Source organism: Chamaea fasciata, unplaced genomic scaffold (genome assembly GCF_029207755.1).
Source record: "Chamaea fasciata isolate MVZ Bird 193981 ecotype frontalis unplaced genomic scaffold, bChaFas1.0.hap1 SCAF_2, whole genome shotgun sequence".
In the NCBI taxonomy this organism is placed as follows: domain Eukaryota; kingdom Metazoa; phylum Chordata; class Aves; order Passeriformes; family Sylviidae; genus Chamaea; species Chamaea fasciata.
Genome location: NW_027094087.1, coordinates 90,520,498 through 90,535,661, shown reverse-complemented (window position 1 = coordinate 90,535,661; position 15,164 = coordinate 90,520,498). Strand labels below are relative to the sequence as shown.

The 15,164-nt window shown below is 35.9% G+C and overlaps 1 protein-coding gene across 2 annotated transcripts in view; it reads left to right on the top strand.

Annotated features, from left to right (window-relative positions):
- The window catches only part of ATP11A (ATPase phospholipid transporting 11A), a 117,873-nt gene that overhangs the window by 63,204 nt on the left and 39,505 nt on the right, over positions 1–15,164 (top strand). For both annotated transcript variants that reach the window (XM_066176748.1, XM_066176749.1), the window contains exons 3-8: positions 5,188–5,277; positions 6,388–6,468; positions 7,984–8,091; positions 10,870–10,998; positions 11,495–11,598; positions 14,246–14,296. In XM_066176748.1, coding sequence (XP_066032845.1) covers positions 5,188–5,277; positions 6,388–6,468; positions 7,984–8,091; positions 10,870–10,998; positions 11,495–11,598; positions 14,246–14,296 — 563 coding nt within the window. The remainder of the gene's footprint in view (positions 1–5,187; positions 5,278–6,387; positions 6,469–7,983; positions 8,092–10,869; positions 10,999–11,494; positions 11,599–14,245; positions 14,297–15,164) is intronic.

Genomic DNA, 15,164 nt, shown 5'->3' with positions numbered 1-15,164 from the left:
GGGATTTCCAGGTCAGAGGCTCTTTGCAACCTCCCTTGTGTTCCCAGGAGAAGCCATTTACCCTTCTCATGGCTCAATCCAGGGTTATTTGCAGTATTTTGTTGTGCTGGTACTGCCCCTAACAGAGCCTTTTAAGTGTTTTGTATCAGTGTGAAGTCCTCATGCAGTGAAAGAGAAGCAGAAGAATGAAGGAAAACAACAGGTCCAAACCTAAGGTCAGGGAAGACAGGTGTAATTCTCTCTTTACAAGTAAGAAAGTGAAGCTTACTTGCTCTCAAATGCTCTTCTTCTGTTTTCCTAGTATTCTCTGTGACTTCTGTCTTCAATCAGTCATCCTTGCTGTAAAGTTTTTTTTTCTTTTTTAAAATTATAATTCCGTAATTAAAGATGATGGGGGATTCCTTTGTCAGAGGAGTTTCTGTAGTTCATAGCCTCTGTTTGATAAGACTTGAGAGTTGCTGAACAGGGACTACGAAAGATAGACTTGTTTGTAAGAGAAATCCTGTTTTATCAGCAACTGTTTTTAAGAAATCCTATGCAAAAACGTGTGGTTTTGTTCATCAAGTGTACCACTTGGTCTAACTTCCCCAAATCAGTTTCATTTTTGCACTTTCTCTGTACATGGTGGTGGTTGTTACTCACTTGTAAAAGCCCTACATGTAGCAGAGCTTTCTCTGATCCCTGTGTTGTGGATGACCTTGTGATGTGGAGAAACAGGAGTCCCTCCCTCAGTGGAGTAATAAACACTGTGCAGATGGTGCTTATGTTAATACTTCTATTAAAATACTGTCTTTCTACATTCATTCCAAATTGTCTTAAATATGGCACAACACTTTCCAAAATATTTGAATTCTATTGAGTAGCCTATAAGCACAGAAGTCTGAATTTTTTTGCTTCGAGTCAAAGACTTTTTATTAGTTTAATGCATTAAAGAATATAGGTGAGTTCTGCTATAAACTTCCTATATGTTTATAAGCATGTCACCTGAGTTAGACAAGGCACACTCTCAACTCACTTCTTATGATTTCAGATAATTATCGCTTTCCTTTTTTTTATACCCTTTGCTATGGTTTTCTCTACCAGTTCTCTTTAGAGATAGACAAATTGTGTTTCGAAAAAGCAATATATTTATAAATAAAACCACCTTTAAAGAAACTCTGAAACTTTTGATCAGACCTTTTCAGCTATTCTATTAAAGAGAGCTATCTATATGTATATATGTAATATTTATATTGTTTTAATAACATAATACTGTATAAGGTGGTGTTTTATATAAAGCCTTAAATCCAGTACCTAAAAGTAGATATGAAAAAGCTGGAGAGGGACTTTTTACCAGGGACTTAAATGAAAGGACAAGGGAGAAGAATTTGAAGCTGAAAGAACGTTGATTTAGATTTAGCTTGAGGAGGGTAAGGCACTGAAACAGGTTATCCAGAGATTATGTAGATGCTGCATCTCTGGAAGCATTCAAGGTTGTTTTGGATGAGGCTTGGAGCAGCCTGGTCAGGTGGAAGATGTCCCTGCCCATGGGTTGGCACTAGATGCTTGAGAAGATCTTGAATGTCCTGTTCCACCTAAACTGTTCTGTGATCTGCACACATGCCTGCACTATAATTTTTAAACTGCAGCTTTAAGAATGCATTGTTTCTTGGTGATTGATATAAAAATCTGTGCATTGAAAATATTGAAGTCACCATGTACACAAATGACTGCAGGATCAGCTTTTCTCTATACTATCCTGATTTTATTATCTTCAGGATGGGGTTTGTTTTTCAGAAGGGATGAAAATCATCACAGGAAGATGTCTATGAACCAGGGCTAAGCCAATATAATAGATATTTTTGTTGTAATAGTTTTAAGCATTTAGAAGGAACAGTCAAAAAGGTTGAGTGAAAAGTGAAATCAGGGTGCGTTAGAAGAGAGGTGGTGACTATTTAAAACAAATAATCTGTAAGAAACTGAGGTGTTGACAAAACTCAGTATGAAGTGCTTTCTCTTACAGCTTCAGCTTTTGATGTAAAGTGATTACTCAAGAAACTCTCTTAAGAAAATATCTCCCTCTTAAGGTGGAACGAGAAGCTTGAAACATGAGCCAGAACTCTGGCATGTAGATACCAAACAAAAAGGTCAAAATACAGTGTCAAGGACAGTGTATTTAATATTTTTGAATTTGTGTTACTGGCTGTAACAAGGTGTTGTAGCTGAAAGCAAGATGGTATCAGTAAAGAGCAAGATGGAGCCAGAGGCATGGGCAGCAATACTGTGGACGTGCTCAAGAGTGCAGAAATACTCCAGCACTGCAGGTACTACTGCAAGTATAAATGGGAAGAAAATCTATTTGAATGATGGTGTTTTGACACCAGATTGGTCTTACAGACTCTTGCACAGTGCTTCAGATGCATCTGTTGGCACCATGTGCTCTTTTGGCTGAGTGCATTAATTAGTACTACTTGGTGTCTGATGTGTTACCTCCCATATGCAAAAAGCACCTGTAGGTCTTTTGCAGCATTTGGAAAAGATCAATTAAGCCATCTCCAACTTGAAATTTTATCTAAATAGTGTGTAACTGTTTGGATAAACTTATATCCTTCAAGTAGATTATAGTGTAGAAAAAGGTAGTTTAATATACATAAACTACTTTTCAGGACTTTGCAAAAAGCATGACTAGAAATTATCTGAAGAAGAGAGATTATATTAGTAACTCCTGGCACAGTAATCTGATGGATTTAATATCATCGGTTTTAATGCCTTTCCTTTATAAATTTTTGTTTTGTTTCTGTCTAGCTAGGGTAGAGAATCTGCCTTGAATGCAGCAGTCATGAGATAAATCTTGTTCTGAGTGCTTCTCTGGAGAGTGATTATGTTGATTAAACATTACTTGCCCATTTGTAGATGCTGTTCTGAGCTACTGATGGCTTGGGTAGGGAAAGGTCTGTCTAGACATCTTAGTGTTCTTTCTTGCCTAAACTGCAAAAATTATTACTTCTCTGTTGAAGATGAATGGGCAGAATAAACACATGCATAGTGTGCCTGAAACCCAGAGTCATAAAGTGCTAAAATTTTTCAGATTGAAAATAAAGTTTTAAGAAGTGGTCTATGTTAAAGAAGCATCCATTTTAGGATGCACTTTTCAACCATAAAAGTGATTTGTTCCTGTGTTATTCACTTTTATTCACCCGAGAGAGTTGCTGATCAAAGGTGGATCTGTGGTAGACTACAGCTTGGCAGGGAAAGCAGTGAACTAAGTCTGGAATATGAGGCAGATAGGATACTAAGGGTAAAGGTGAACAGCCTTTTTATGGGTTGTTGTTTTAATTGATTTACTTGCTTCCTCAGTCAGATATTTTAGGTATCTAGTCCAACAATGAAATGCTATTGCCAGACGTTTAGTCAAATAATCCTCTAGAAGATTTAAAGTGGAAATTATTACATAAGAGATTACATTTTTATTTAATGAATGGTGATTTGGGGGATTTGAGTAAATCATCAAACTTTTAATGATCAAAGACCCTTTGCCATGGAAAAAAATAGTATTTCTATCAAAAGAGCTAAACAGAAAAATGGAAACAAATGTTTTTCACTTTTCTTTCTCAGCAGGCAGAGATTCTTAAAAAATAAATGGATAAAATTAGAAAACCAAGATAACTTACCTGAAAATATGCAGTTATTGCCACTGAATAGAATACGTATGGTCATCTATCATAAGAGCAGTTTTGAATGGTCAGCATTGTTGTGCAAGGAAAAATAATCAAGTCTAACTCATTCTCTTTGAAAATTCCTCATAGCTGGATAATGGGTAGTGCAAACTGCATTCCTGTCTGATGAAAAATGTTCTGATTGCAAGACTAGAACAGGATTTTCTAGCTGTTGCATGTCTGCCTGCCTGAGTTTTGGCTTGCTCCCAGGTGATTTAATACTGAACTAGCTATTATGCAGGATTAAGTGGTAACTTAGGGCATATTTAGGATAGATACTGATTTTTGGGACATGATACAAGAAAAACATTTCATTCCTATGTCTTACACATGTTCAGGCTTTAACATCCAAGAAGTAAAAAGATTGCTCTATATAGTAGCGTTTCATATGCATTTGAAGCATATTTCTCATGGATACTTTTTGTCTTCAGATGTAATAGAAGTACTTTTCTTCTGGAGCTCTGTCTGTCTTTGCCTTCGGGGCCCAATTCAGAAGATGTCTAGCTCATGGAATAATTTGGTTATCAGCAAGTATAAGTGCAATGTGCCAAGTGGAGACAGGGCACATTTGTAACAGAGCAAATAAATTAGGATAAGCTTCTTAGCCCATCTCGTTTGAAATGAAAGTTTTATTGGAGCTGTCATTTTATTATGTGTCAAAGGATAATTTGGATAATAAGATGATGCAGTGCTAGTTTTCTCAAGCCGTTTTTCAAACCTTTTCACACAGTTCTAGCTCACATTTTCTACATGTGTTCCAATAAGCAGTCCTTGCAATGTTTTCCTGGAGCTACAGAGTGAACTGTGTAGTTGAACCTGCTGCAGGGCAGGGGATGGGGACTAGATATTGTTAAGGTCCTTTATCACTTTTACAGAACTTCTTAAATTTGAAGTTTTTACATTTCCAGTTTGCGGCTTTATGTACTGTTTCTTATGTCATTTTACAACACTTGTGGTAATTTGCAAGATCAGTACAGATTTATGCAGCCACTTACTCGTATTCACCACTATAGTTTATCTTGAGTATTTTTCTGTCCCTACCAAGGAACAAAAGACGGGCTGACAGCTTTTATTTGGCTGTCTTGCTATTACTGTGTAGTTGACTCTGAATGCCACCTGTCTCACGTCATGAACACAACATAAAAGTGAATTAAAAGTACTCTTTCAAATTACTAAGGTGCTTCTAAAATCCATTAATGGCTTGAAATAAACCATTCCTTAACTAACTAACTCTGGATGCTAACTCTAGACAAGTAGTGTTGCTAGTTAAAAATTATTACAGTCCCTAGTACAAGGATTATCAGAACTCAGAAAAATGATACTTCTATGAGAATATGATTGTCAATTAAGATTCAAATTCAGTAAATTATTAAACTAAGTAACAAAAACACTCCTGCCTCTTGCTTGGTTTTATCTTGTCATGTGAGGTAAAAAATTGAATGTGAATAATATTTCCTTCGCAAACACTCATAATCTGTGCGTTTGTTTTCAGTACACGTTTTGGAACTTTATACCAAAAAATTTGTTTGAGCAATTCAGAAGAATAGCTAACTTCTATTTTCTCATCATTTTCCTTGTTCAGGTAAGCTATCCCTACTTTCCAGTAAGTTCTGTGCTCTTTCTAAAAGAGGGAGAAGTTGAAAAAGGTTTTAAAGTTAACTGATTTTGAGCACCGTGGAGGTAAATGGTTGAGCCTAGAAAGCCTTTTTACACTGATGATGTGACAAAAGGTTTCCAGGTTGTCATTGTGAATTTAATCTGAAAAGAATTTGACAGCATGGCTAGTTGGATGGAAAGACATGTCTTGAAAAAATTGAAAAGAATGTCTGTAATTTTTATTTTGTAATAAACATTCAGATTAGTAAAACTGTTACTATGAATTTTGTTGATTACAAGGTTTTTTTGTTTTGCAAAGATTTTATTTTATAACAAAATAAAGTCTCGATAGCAGTTTTCCAAGTGTACTGTGATCAAAGCCTGTGAGAACTGAAATAGGTACTGATATGATGCTTTCTTAGGGAGGTATATGCATACTTATTTTTGAAATGAGTTCCAGGAATACCTAGTGTGCTGCTTTCTACATTTCTTAATTCTGAACCTGTCGCAGTCACTTAATGCATTAAATAATAAAAATCTTACTGGGTGAAAAGCTGTATTACTTTGCAGACTAGGTTCTGTAGAAAGAAAGCAGCGCAGATACCCAGGACAACTTAGATTTTGTCATTTGCACTCCCTCTGTGAATTCTGCCTCTTTGTTTATATTTGCAGAAGCCCCAGCTCAATATTTCAGAATTTACTTTTTGTGTGCATAAGAATAGCTCTATTGTATAACATGTAAAGCCAGTCCCACGCTAATTTCTAATGGTGCTCCATAATTTTGCTTCCAAAGCTGCAGCTTTCCAGTCTAATACCTTCTAAAAGTCTTGCTAGCAAATATTTTTACAAGGCATTAATATCTGATGTTAATGTGATCTAACTACAGTGTTGTATCTCCTTATAGAATTCAGTTTTCAAGTTTTTATCAGTATAGTGTACATTCTTAAAGTTGTATTGAAGCCTTGGGTTTTTTTCAGTTAAAATTCCTTGATGCCCTCTTCATACTGATGAAATTACTTGAAAAATCTTACTTGAAAGATTGACTGCTTACATTCACAAAAACATAACCAGAAAATATTTGTTCTTTTTGTTGCAGTTAATTATTGATACACCTACCAGTCCAGTTACAAGTGGACTTCCGCTTTTGTTTGTCATCACTGTCACAGCTATCAAACAGGTGAGTAATGTAGTGAACAAAAGTAAAACTAAAGAGACAGTTGGGTCAGTTTGGGTCTGCTGTCAAAGGAATGCCCTCTCCCAGCCTCTTGCCCACCCCCAGCCTACTGGTCTGCTGTGGGAGAAGGTTGAAGAGAAAGCCTCGATACTGCCACTCTTCAGTAGTAGCCAAAACACTGGGATATAACCAAGACTGGGTTTAGCCCCAGGTACAAAGCACAGCAGCACAGGACTGCTGTGAAGAAAGTTAACTCCACCCCAGACAGACCCAAAACAGAGTATGATTTCGGTTGTCCCTTAATAGATAACTTATTACCTTTACAGTCTTTATGCTAAATGCAGACTTTTCCTTCATGAGTCTTCAAAACAGCTGTGGAGAGTTGTGTTTCTCTTTCTTTACAGTGGTAACTATGCATAATTGAGTATATTCTATAGTTAAATTCAGCACTTCTTGTTGAGCAAAAGTTGTGATACATGCAAGAGCTAGTATTTTAGTGTGGCTCTCCCAGTCTTAACATCTTAAATGTCACACTTTAAAGTCTTACTGTTCGTAGTAACCTACCAAAGCCTGGGTTATGACGTGCTGTGCCTGCTACTGCAGTTCTGTATTTCCTTGATTTTTCTTCCTGACATCTTGTGTAGATTTTGAGACCTTCTTAAGGAGCTGTACCAACCCCTGGAAGTATATTACACTAAAGTTATAAAGTCTCTGTTCCCAGATTATTTTTGAGAGCATCCAAGGTAGTGATACTTTTGTTCTGTATTGAATTTTCAAACGTGTTCAAGAACATTGGATCTAAAAATGCTATGGACTACAAGTGGTATTTTCAACTCTTGACCACAGATGACTTTGTCAGTCCCAATCTTTGTCATGTGGCAGGACCTTTTCAGTAGAAAGGTGCAGATTCCCTATCCTCTAGTTTGTGTGCTTTTATAAAACACAAATCCATAGGGTAATTGAGCACCAAAAATAGGGTACTCTGCAAAGTCTCTTGAAACAAAATTCTTCACAACTATGAATTGTATATAAGGTTAAAAGATTTAGCTTAATTGTATGATGGTCATCAAATATGACAACCTTTTGTCATGTCATCTCTTTCTCATCTTGCAGGATAAAGTCCTATTCTTCCAAAATATATTGCCTACACTTCTACCTTCTGTCAACTGCTTTTACAAGTACTGTGCACTTACTCAAGTCAACAGAGCATGAGCAAGAGATGATCGCTTAAATACCAGGAACTGTTCTACACTTTCGAAGCCCTTATTCATCCAAATGTCTTCATTAAAATACATGGCTTTGTTTGACTAATTGTAACCATGAATGCTCTTTTTTATAGATGTCCAGCACAACTCTAGTACTGACATGTATCACAATTTCATTTGTTATAGTGAGAATATTTTTTTCCTTCCTGTGATCAAGGATAATTCTTAAACTTTTTCTTTACAAGCTAGAGCTATTCTGTGTCTTTTTAGCCAAACGTGCATCACTACATCATTCCATTTCACTGTTTTCTAGGGTTATGAAGATTGGCTGCGACACAAAGCTGACAATGCAATAAATCATTGCCCTGTTCATTTCATTCAGCACGGTAAACTGGTTAGAAAGCAAAGCCGAAAATTAAGAGTAAGTAACTATGACTTAACAGGTTTTGTGAGTCAGACTTCAACCTTCTTGTACACTTCACACATTAAACAAGTTACACAGAAGTGTAGTATGTTGATGTAGCATTTATTGCATTGAATGATTAGACCTACAATATACTAATTTTTAGTTTCATGTCTCTGAATAAAATATTTTTATAAAATTAAACTCCTAATTAGTTAAACAGTATAATGAGATTAGATAAATCTCATTTATTATCATCATTCTAAAATTTTATTTTTAGATTTTATCAGGCTGTTTTACTTAACTGGAATTAACTGATTCCTTCTGTAAATGTCACTTTCATTTTCTATTTTTAACTTGGAATTTCTGTCATGATTTATTTTTTCTCTATTTCCTGTCCACTGTGATTATCACAGAATCATAGAATGCTTTGGATTGGTAGGGACCTAAAAGTTCATCTAGTTCCAATCCTTGTGCCATGGGCAGGGACACCTGACACTAGACCGGGTTGTTCGGAGCCTTATTTCACCTGGGATGAGCTATAATGACTATTATGCACATTAATTTATTTACACCTGATGGTGATAGTCAGTGCTGTGTATAGAGACACATGCATATGTGCAGAAACAATACATTCTAAATATTTTCTCAAAACCCATCAAATCACAGTCTCTTCATTGACCTTGTGAATGCTACTACGTTCTCTTTTTGGTATATTTTCAGAAATTAGTTTTTGCTGCTTTTTTTTTTTTTTGTGAGCAGATGAACTTCTTAATGTTCTTTTCTTTAGAACTCAGAAAATTTAATAGATATTTGTTTGGAATTTTCTTATTTTAATATGTTTGTTTGGATATCTTTTTCTGCTCTGCTGTTTTTGGACATAAGTGTATCAACAGTGTTCACAGCCTTTCTGCTGTGACCTTCCATTTGAGTGTGATAGCTTCTGCCTAGGGGCTTCCTGGTAATAAAAAAAATCAGGACCTCACATGCTAGAGAATTCCAGGTGTGTTAACTCAGCAGTTAAATATTCCAAACAAAAATAGTCGAGTACCATGCAACTAGATTTTGCATTTTAGTGGTTAATCTGTTGCCCATATTTTCTTAATTTCTCTCATTTATTGCTTTTCAGAAGGTGTATATTGAGTGACTAAATGATAGGAGACAGACCTTGAAAATTCTTGCATAGAAAGGGATATCCGTGTGTATTTGTAGATGGGTAAAATTCTCCGATCTATATTACATGAGAAAACAGACTAGATTGTATAAAGGAAATCCCTCTGCAGCTAAAGCCTGCGGACACTTGATTAAAGAAAAAAAAAAAAATTGCTAAAAGTGGAGTTCTTTTTCACACAATCAGAGAATGGTTGAGGTTGTCAGGCATCTCTGGAGGTTTTCTGATCCAGCCCCCAGCTCTAGCAGGGCCACCAAGAGCTGTTTGCTCAGGACCCCATCTAGACAGGTTTTAAGTCTCTCCAAGGATGGAGAGACTCTACTGCCTCCTTTGGGCAACTGTTCCAGCCCTCAGTCACCAGCATGATGACCCTCCTATGTTCCAGGTTGTGTCCACTGCCACAGGTCCTGTCCCTTTCCACCAGAAGGAACCTGTCCCTGTCCTCTTTGCATCCTTAGCTGACATAGTGGCAAATGCTGGAACACCTTTTAAATTTTATGAAGATGCTATGTACTAGTACCTTTATTTGATTTGGGTAGAGGAAAATGAGAATTGCATACCTTATTGTTGCAGGTATGCTCAGAGTTTGTGTTCTCCTGTGCCGTGTGTACAATCTGCAATTTTTCATTGCTGTTGTTAAGAAAAAAAAAGCCCTTTTCATATCTACAATTAGATAGATCTTATTTTTTATAATCATTCTAAAATTTTATTTTTAGATGTTACTATTGCTGATTTTTATCAGGCTGTTTTGCCTAAATGGAATTAAGTGACTCATGCCAACTGCTAAGGATAGTGGAATTTAGCTTTATAAGCATATAACAAGAACAATGATTAAGCTGAGTCTTATTATAATAAATTATGACATAAAAATGTATTGAACAGATGTTGACCTACATGAAAAATTGCAAAAAATTATGTCTTTTTGATGGGATTTTTATTAAAACCCTGATATTCTTAGAACATGGAGTATGTCTTTGCCACTTATTTAACCTCCAAAAATGTAGAAAAACTCCTTTTCCTTGAATGATTTGCAAGAATATTTTGAATTTGTAATTGGTTGGACATTCTAACCTGCTGTAAAATATTGCCTATGTTTCAATGAATAAAAATTATTTTGCTTACATTTAAATATAGATAAAAATAGGATGGATTTCTAGTCAAAAATTTTGAATGTGTCCTGTTTTCATCAGGAGATGAAGTTGTTAGATTTTTCAGCTGTGTCTAAGAGCAACTCACATCTCCTGGTGGTTTTGAAACAGTTTTGTTGTATTAAGTCTTAAAACAAGGATAATATCTTCCATCTCTCAAATAATAGATTTGAGATTTGATTATTTTGATTGATTAAATTGATTATTTGGAATTAATCTTGCAAAACTTAATGAGACAGGGCTTGCAAGATGGTTGTCCTGAGAAGAAAGCCAGAAACAGTAGATCTCAGTCATTCCACAAGACATAAGTCAGTTTTCCAGAGGTATCACTGTATCTTTACTCTCGTGGTAAAATCCTGGTGTAAATAAAAATCATTGAATTTTCAAAATATTTGTGTTAATCTAGGTTTTTATTTTGAAATCTGAAGTTGGGCTGCTACATACCTGCATTTTATTTTCTTGTGTTTTTTTCCTTAGGTTGGAGATATTGTAATGGTAAAAGAAGATGAAAAATTCCCATGTGATTTAATATTCCTATCAAGTAGTAGAGGAGATGGAACGTGTTTTGTTACAACAACTAGTTTGGATGGTGAATCCAGTCACAAAGTAATTAAATATTCTACATTTTGTTTTTAAGGCAAACTTTGTTTTTAATTTTTGACACAGATCACAATATGACTTCATGCTTATATGTGTAATCAGCTACACTAATTGGTGAAATTTATGTTTCTACCATCTTAATTTCTCTAAAAGTAATACTATTTTATGAAAAGTTTTAAGACAATTATTTGTGGTTTTGTCTGTGTCCAGTATAGGCATGCAAATTAGTGGTGATATATTAACTTTTTGTACTTACTTGGTTACATGGTGACCTGATTTATGAGTACACTGCAAGGTGCTTGCACATAACTGTAGAATCATTAAAAAAAAGAGATTGGAAAACACCATATAAGATGATGCCCAAATAGGAACATTTAGAGATGCTTATTTGAGTTACGAGCTCTTACATAAAAGTTAGTAAATTTCATGCTGAACTGCAGTGTATGTACAGATTAATGTCTTATATATCTGTTCTTTATTTACATGTTTTTATTAATTCCAGACTTACTATGCTGTTCAAGACACAAAGGCATTTCACAATGAACAAGAAATCGATGCACTGCATGCTACCATTGAATGTGAACAACCTCAGCCTGACCTTTATAAGTAAGGCTTATAGATAATTCTTACCTGTTTCATCTAAGGTACCTGAGCACTAAATCATAAAAATATCATAATGAAAAGATACTGGCTGCATCTTTGGTTAGAGTGAGCCCCAGAGTGAGCTTGAAGTCAGGTAGGTCTTCCATCCACACTCCTTTTGTGCAGGTTGCTCCCTAGGTGTGCTCTGGGGTAGTGATTTCCAAAGGGGGATGGCGCAAAGCAGTTCACTGAGGAATGTGGCAAAAGTTTTAGAACTTCGGTTTCTTCTTTCTTAATACAAAAATAATAAAGAAAATAAGCTTTACTAATACTTAGTATACTTCTTGATATTGGCATCCATATCCTCTCTGTATGTCACATACAGTTCGTGAGGTTCTTTAGAGGAAGAGGGTGTTCCACAATGTGGAGAGCTTGCCTGTGGCACTCACTCGTTTACTTTCAGTTTATTGTGAAATATTGTCATTTATAATGGATTTACAGATTATATTATCTAGTTTTAACTAAAATAACACTCACAAAATGCTGAAGTGGCTTAAAAAGACTCTTGCAAAGGTATTGCAGATTGAAGATAATAGTAACATTCTAGCATAAATGAACAATAAGTAATTGGCAAGCACTTCTAGTCCTGGTAGAGAGCTTCATCACTCACATTACAAAGTAAAGCCACTGTCAGTCTAATCAGATCTGAAAGGATGTCACCCAGAAAAAATTTAAATTGTCAAGACTATTTGAAATACAGATTTTCATCTGCTGTTGTTAACCATGAGCCTCACACCACAGGCTTTGAAATACCGGCTAGTATACAGCATGAAGCCATCGTGATTAGGAAAACATTTTAATGCAGAACATGAAGAAAAATGTCTACAGTTGTATTAAGTCATACAATACTCAATATTTTACAAAAGAACTATACACTGTTCCGCAAAACCTGATGAGAAATCTTGAAAAGCGTCTTTTGAGGTTCCTTTCTAAACAGTAATACAGAAAGTCCTATACCATTGAGATTACACTTTTTTTTTTCTGCCACAGTAAAAAATAGCTGAAATAATACACTGAAAACAATATGATGTCAAGCTAAAATGCACTCTTTTGTCAGCAAATACTCTTGGAAGATGCAGAAAAACATGGCTTATTTCTGAGGTGTGAAGGCATCTCTTTTCTGTGATCTTGCTGATTAAGAAGCTGGTTTAGAAATCTGCTTGAGAACAGGTTTTTTAGAGCATCAAGCCCATTGCTTGATCCTTTTTTAAAATACTTAGCTCTCAAAGTGAATGACTGCAAGTTGAAACTCATGCTAGTATAGCTGGTGAAAATCTTTGGGACAGCTGTTGATGCACAAATAATGAAAATGTTTATTGGTAGTCAGCTTGTATCTGCAGATTTTTACTTGAAACTTTACATCTCAACAAAACACAGTGGTGAATCTTTTTTTCCAAAGGCACATGGTTATTTTGTATCGTGATCCATCATAACCAACTGTACATTACTGTCTTCAGATGTGGCCCTACCATGTTGTGTGTTCTCGAAGCAGACAGGTTACCACTCCTCTGAGCCCCAGGGGTTTTCTTTCAGGGTAACAGGCCCACCAGCTCACCACAGTTTCCTCTACCACTGAGAAGCCTAATGTCCAGCTTAATCCCCTTTGCATTAGGTTATCCACTTGGACAGTGGTATTGCAAATACAGTGTACTAAGTCTGGCAGAAATGAAGTCAGTTTTCACTAACTGTGAAGAATACCCAGTGTAGTGTAGTGTTGTTGCTGTGAGACTGAAACAGCATTAATTGCACACCATGATTTTAACTGTTATTGCCAAATTTTTACATAGCGTCAAATTCTTTATTCCTCATTTTGCCCCTCCAGCAAATAGGCTGGGGCTGGGCAGGAGGCTGGGGATGGACACAACCAGGATGGCTGACCTCAGCTGACCCGAGGATCTGTGCCATATAGTGTCATGCTCAGCAATAAAACCAGGGGGCAGGGGGCAGTCTTCCAAAGCAGCTGTTGCTTGGAGACTGGCTGGATATCGGCAGGCTCATGGAAGGTGGTGAGTGGTTGCCTTTGTGTCACTTGGATTTTTTTTTTCCCTTCACTTATTAAACTGTCAAGATCTTGCTTTTGCTCTTTCAATTCTCTTCCCTGTCCTGCTGGGGAGGGAAGCAGCAAGAGGCTGATGGGTGCTTAGCTGCTATCCAAGGTCAAGCCACCACATACACAGATAAAATGTACTGACAGACATTCAGAGGAAGAATTACTTACTAGCTCTGTGCTTTGGTTTGCTTTGGTTTTAATTTAGTTGTAGGCTTTAGATGTTGTAAAAGATAGTAATTGCACTGACTTATGTTGGGTAGTTTAGGAAATAAAACTTTCTATTTCTTGTTCATGGGTCGACTTAGAAGATTTATCCCATATTTTATAATCTCTTACACTTCTTTATAAGCAAAATTTATGTCAAGTTACCATTCTGTGTATTTTTGTATCTACATGTTTTAAGTGTATATCTATATGTATCTCTTATGTTTGTGTTCATGTTCTGCATAATTGGAGCCTGTTCAGTTGGAAAATGGTCTCTGTGATACGTACTTTCTAGAAAATATTTCTTAAAAAATCTATTAGCAGTACTGTTAAACTACTTGTATATTTCCCTTTCAGATTTGTTGGTCGAATAAATGTTTACCATGATAGGAATGAGCCTATTGCAAGGTGGGGAAATCCAGAGTTTCTACACATTTAAATATTTCATAGTTGAATAAGTATCAATAATGAGAATTACCTTTGGTTCATCAACGTTGTGCTGCTTTGTTTTAGTGATAGAATATTTTTCTCTTAGAAGATTCCAGATTTCTTTTTCCAAAATAATTGATTTTTCATCTTCTAAGCATATTTTTCTTCTTTAGTATTTTAATGTCTTTATTCAACTTCAGTTTTATCTGAAATGTATTTACTTTGTAACTGATGTTGATAGGATTTTGACAGCACTTGTACAATACTGCCCCATTAGTGTGAGATCTTGGTGGTGCCCTAAACCATATAAATAGTGTCAATTGTGTATTTAATTTTTCTTAGATTTTCAAGGGTTTGAACATGGCAAGTAATTTTTTTTGTGTTTAATTTTACTGAGTGTATTTGTACTTCTGTCTAAAATGTCCATAGTGCTGTGTGTTCAAGAAAGGCAACATCCACCTAGCTGTACCTGATTTTATTCTGATTCTTGCCACAGAGGCAAAGCATTAGGAGGGAAAAGCTGCTTGCTGGGGTGATATCCTAGATCCCAGCATGTGGGGAGTTGCTCAGTACTGGCTAAGTGCCTTCCTAACCTCCGTGTGTCCTAGATACATTGTTTTCTGTCACAGTCTGCTATGGAAACTGTCCTTTGGTCTGGGTCATTCACGTAACATTGTTCCACTAGTTTCTTGAAACTAGTTTCAGGTTTTACATCAGAATTGTGGCCCTGTTTGTTTGGAGATTCTTGATTTTGGGGGGAGTTTCATACCACAAGTGCACTTTGAATAACATTTAAAAACACTGAATGAATTTCTTGGGTGGTTTTTTTTGTTTGTTTGTTTGTTTG